The sequence below is a fragment of the Mastomys coucha genome, unplaced genomic scaffold, assembly GCF_008632895.1.
Source record: "Mastomys coucha isolate ucsf_1 unplaced genomic scaffold, UCSF_Mcou_1 pScaffold5, whole genome shotgun sequence".
In the NCBI taxonomy this organism is placed as follows: Eukaryota; Metazoa; Chordata; class Mammalia; order Rodentia; family Muridae; genus Mastomys; species Mastomys coucha.
Genome location: NW_022196911.1, coordinates 111,675,344 through 111,679,288, shown reverse-complemented (window position 1 = coordinate 111,679,288; position 3,945 = coordinate 111,675,344). Strand labels below are relative to the sequence as shown.

The following is a 3,945-nucleotide window of genomic DNA, read 5'->3' as shown; positions in this document are numbered from 1 at the left end:
GTTGGTAGCCCAGTTACTGTGTAGTCTTCTAGCACTGAGTTTTGTCATTCATTTTAGGTCCATTTCCTGGCAGTGTTTCCTTTCCCTAGGCTACTGATCAAAAGCCTGTTGGCCATTTGTGTATTTCTTTGATTTAAGGGCTGTCTATATCTCCTCTGTCTCTGTATATTCTACAGCCTCTGTCTCTGTTAATGTCATGGTACCTTTCTGTTGGGCTAGCTTGAGACATTCCTTAGATTCTTCTTTGTCTCTTTCTGATATAGACAAGCTTCTCTAAACACATTACACAATCCACTCCCCTTGTCGAAAGCCCCGTGGTGGCTCCCGTAGCCTCTGGAGATAACCCCAACACCTCTACCTGCCAGTCAAGGTACCCCAGCCCCTGGTACCAGTCTTCCTCTCCTGCATTCCATTGTCTGTCTGCTCTTGCCCCTCCCCCTCCCCCACACACCTTGAGAATATAGAAAACCCTTACCCTTTTCTCAGTCAAGGCCCTTCAAACCAAGCCCAGAGAGCTACTGGCTCCCTCCACCTCCAAGCTCCTCTGCCTCACACGCTGTCCGCCTCCTCCAAGCTCCTCTTTACTTTTGTAAAAATTGTATTTCATGTTTATGAGTCTTTTGCCTCCAGGCACATATGTCCACCACACGTGGGTCAGAAGAGGATGTCAGATCCCCTGGAAACTAGAGTCACAGAGGATTGTGAGTCACCATGTGGGATCTGGGAACCAAAGTGGTTCTCTGCAAGAGCAGCAAGTGCTCTTAACTGCTGAGTCACCTCGCCAGCCCCTCCTCCTAGCTCTCCTCAGCCCTTCCCCCTTTAGATTATTATTATTGGTGTATACCAGGGTAGCTGGGGCTAGGCGGCAGGCTTGGCAGTACCAAGAACTTGCTCCTCTTTGTGATAAAGGCAGCAGGATTCCCCCCCCCAATTAATCAAATAATACTATTCTCACTTCTAAAAATTGTGCATCTTCCTCCCTAAAACTTCTACTGTGGTGGTGGGGACTCCAGGTGTGAGATAGAGAGGGAGGAGGGCAGGAGGGACAGTGACCTTTCTCTGTCTAAGACCATCTGTCCACAAGAGAACTGGACTTGGAGTTTAGCCATTTGGTAACTCTGGGGCCTGTCTGAGTTTGATCCCCAGGACCAAGATGTTGGAAAGAAAGAGCTGAACTACATGAGAGGGTGTCATGTCTACAGGGTTACGTGGGGATTCAAAAGCCTAGGAAGTGTCTAGGAGTGGAGGGCACTGGCCTGTGCAGGAGATCTTGATCCCATCCCTTCAGAAAGAATTGTAGGTCCTAGTATGTGGGAAGCTGCGCAAGAAGAAGGTTTGAGACCAGCCTGGGCTACACTGTCAGTTGAGAGAACTGTGTAGCCAGACGATGTCTTTACACGTGAACTTGAAGAATGTGGCTGGATCCATGAAAGAGAGCACCAGGAGAGAAATTCAAGCCATAGTTCGCTCTCTCTCACATGTGCCCTCCAGCCCAAGGGTCTCCTGAGAAAACCCACACCAGACTCAGTCGGGTTTTTTAAAAAGGGGTTTGAAATGAAACTGGGGAGAGTATTGTGAAGATGTAAAAGGGGCAGAGAGGGGAGTCAGGGGCTTATCCTCAAAGGACCATGCCCGCTCAATCACCATGGTGGCAGCTAGGTCAGCACTGATGTGAGGGCAAGAGACATTCTCAAGTCTCAGGCTTGTTCCAGGTCCATTCAGACCTGGCTGTCCCCATCCAGTGGAGCTGGAGAGACGTTCTAGCAGTATGCCTGCCCACCCAGTGGTGTCCTCTGGACATGTTTTCTCCACAGCCTTACCCATTGCCTGGCTGCAAAGCCACCTCCCTACAAATCATGTCTGCTAAAAACCAGAGCGAACCCCTGCCACTCCTCCCCCACTACCCCCCCATGTAAACTATCCTCTGAACTCCACGTGGACACCATACACATCTACACATACAAATTAATAATTTAATGAGATAAAATTTAAAATACTCCGGTTTGGGGGCTAAGAATGCACAACGAATCCGAGTTGGAGACCGAGAGGAGGTGGATGAACAGTTAGAGGGTCTTCTACTTTGCTCCAGTCCGGTTCCCTCTACCCCAGGTCGCAGGGTCACCTCCCCACCCCGTGCACCACTCTGGCTCCTCCCTCCCCAAGCTTCTCTGGTGCCGTGGGCTGGTCCCGGAGGCTGCTTCTAGGCCCCGCCTAGGTCACGGGTCACGGCTGTGCGTGGCAGAAGGTACCCGGTGCCTCTCACGGTGACCTCTGGCTAGTGGTGTCCCAGCCTGGTGCGTGACTCCGCCCCTCCGCTCTTCCCCTCCTCCCCGCGTGTTTTGTCTTCTCTCCGGCGCAGCAGCCACGCGCACATCCGAGTCCTCGAGTCCTCCGCGCTTGTCCCCAGCCCAGTGCGTCCAGGGAGTCCATGGAGCCCGCTCGGCGCAGTGCGCCTCCGGGGGACGGCGCTGCTGAGGCGCTGCTGAGAGAGCTGGAGCGTCAGGTGCAAGATGTGGTACGGGCGAGCTCGTGGTGGGAGCTCCACGGTGTGGACTGCGCCATCCTCGCTCTCAGCCTGCTCGCCTTGCCGGCAGGTGAGACAGAGGCAGAGGCTGCGGATGGGGGTGGCGCGCGGCTGAAGGTGGTGCAGGCTGGAAGGGAACCTCAGGACTTCAGGATCCTGGATCACACCTCACTCTCCAAAGTCTAGCTGGGGTGTGTTCAACTCATGTCCCGCTGGAGGTGGGAGGAAGTCCGATGCTTGAAGGTGGTGGAGGAAAAAGTTGCACAAGGAGTCGCGGATGGGTGGGGAAGGAGAGAGGGAAAGGGAAGAAGGGGAGAGCATGTTCTACGGGGGACACCAGAGATGGGCAGATAGGACTGGTGAAGCTGGATGCACATCTTGCGGTCTAATGGCTCTGTGACATCCAGTCTCATCTCTGCTCTGGCTGGGGTTCAACAGGGTGACCTGGCAGAACGAGGACAGGAAAATATCCTTGGAAAGCCCAGTGGGGATTTTATGTGTCCCAAATCCTACAGAGAAAGTCAAACCACCCCTCTCAGGCCTTACAGGAACCTGCCACAGGCCGAAGGCTGGCCCTCTTTGGCTCCGGATTTGGGAGAGTGTGTGTATGTGGGTCTGGACCCATATTTTCAAAAGATGGTGAAAGATCCTGATCCCTGGTCCCTCCTCTTTGCAGGATTCCTGTGCCTACGCTTCCATAATATCCTGGCCTTTGCCACTGGCATCACAATCTTGGGTGTGTGCCATTATACACTCACAGTCAAGGGCAGCCATCTAGCTACTCACAGTGCCCTCACAGAGTCCAAACGCTGGAACAAGATCTTGCTGATTTTCTTTTTGGAGGTGAGCCTGGCTGGATGGGGCAGTTGCTGGGCAACTCTGTGTGTCCATTCACACGAGCAGGGAGATGCTGCAGCGGGTGGGTAGATCCAAGTGTTCGGTGTGCAATACAGTATGTGTGTGTGTGTGTGTGTGTGTGTGTGTGTGTGTGCATGTATACCCGTGCATTCATCCAAGGCCCGGGAGGAAGTTGCCATTAGTGAGTAGTTTGTATCCTACGTGTTCTGATGTCTGTTGATGACCATAAACCTGGTTTGTCTCAGGATCATTTTCGTTGGCGGAGCAGCAGAAGCATTTCTTGCCTCAGGGCATTCGTTGTCCTCCGGCTCCTTTAGCCCTCTTCTTACCTCTCTGTAGCACTGGGCCAGAGGTGGACGGAGTTGCTTTTCCCTTTCAGGATGCCTCCTGCAACTGGCAAGTCTTGCTCGGGGCGGTGTTGCCTCACAGAAGCCTCCGGGTTCCGCAATCAGGGCTTATTGTCTGAGGGGTGGCCAGTGAGGCGGAATGGGGCATGTGTCAGGGTGGGTGTTGCGGCAGTGGGTGTTGGGGCAGTGGGTGTTGGGGCAGTGGGTGTTGGGGGC

The 3,945-nt window shown here is 53.6% G+C and overlaps 1 protein-coding gene across 1 annotated transcript in view; it reads left to right on the top strand.

Annotated features, from left to right (window-relative positions):
- The first annotated feature begins 2,317 nt into the window (after positions 1-2,317).
- Fads6 (fatty acid desaturase 6) overlaps positions 2,318-3,945 on the top strand; it is a 13,728-nt gene continuing 12,100 nt past the window's right edge. Inside the window, exons 1-2 of the mRNA XM_031353343.1 lie at positions 2,318-2,594; positions 3,201-3,367. Of these exons, the coding sequence (XP_031209203.1) occupies positions 2,429-2,594; positions 3,201-3,367 (333 nt within the window). The 5' untranslated portion in view covers positions 2,318-2,428. The remainder of the gene's footprint in view (positions 2,595-3,200; positions 3,368-3,945) is intronic.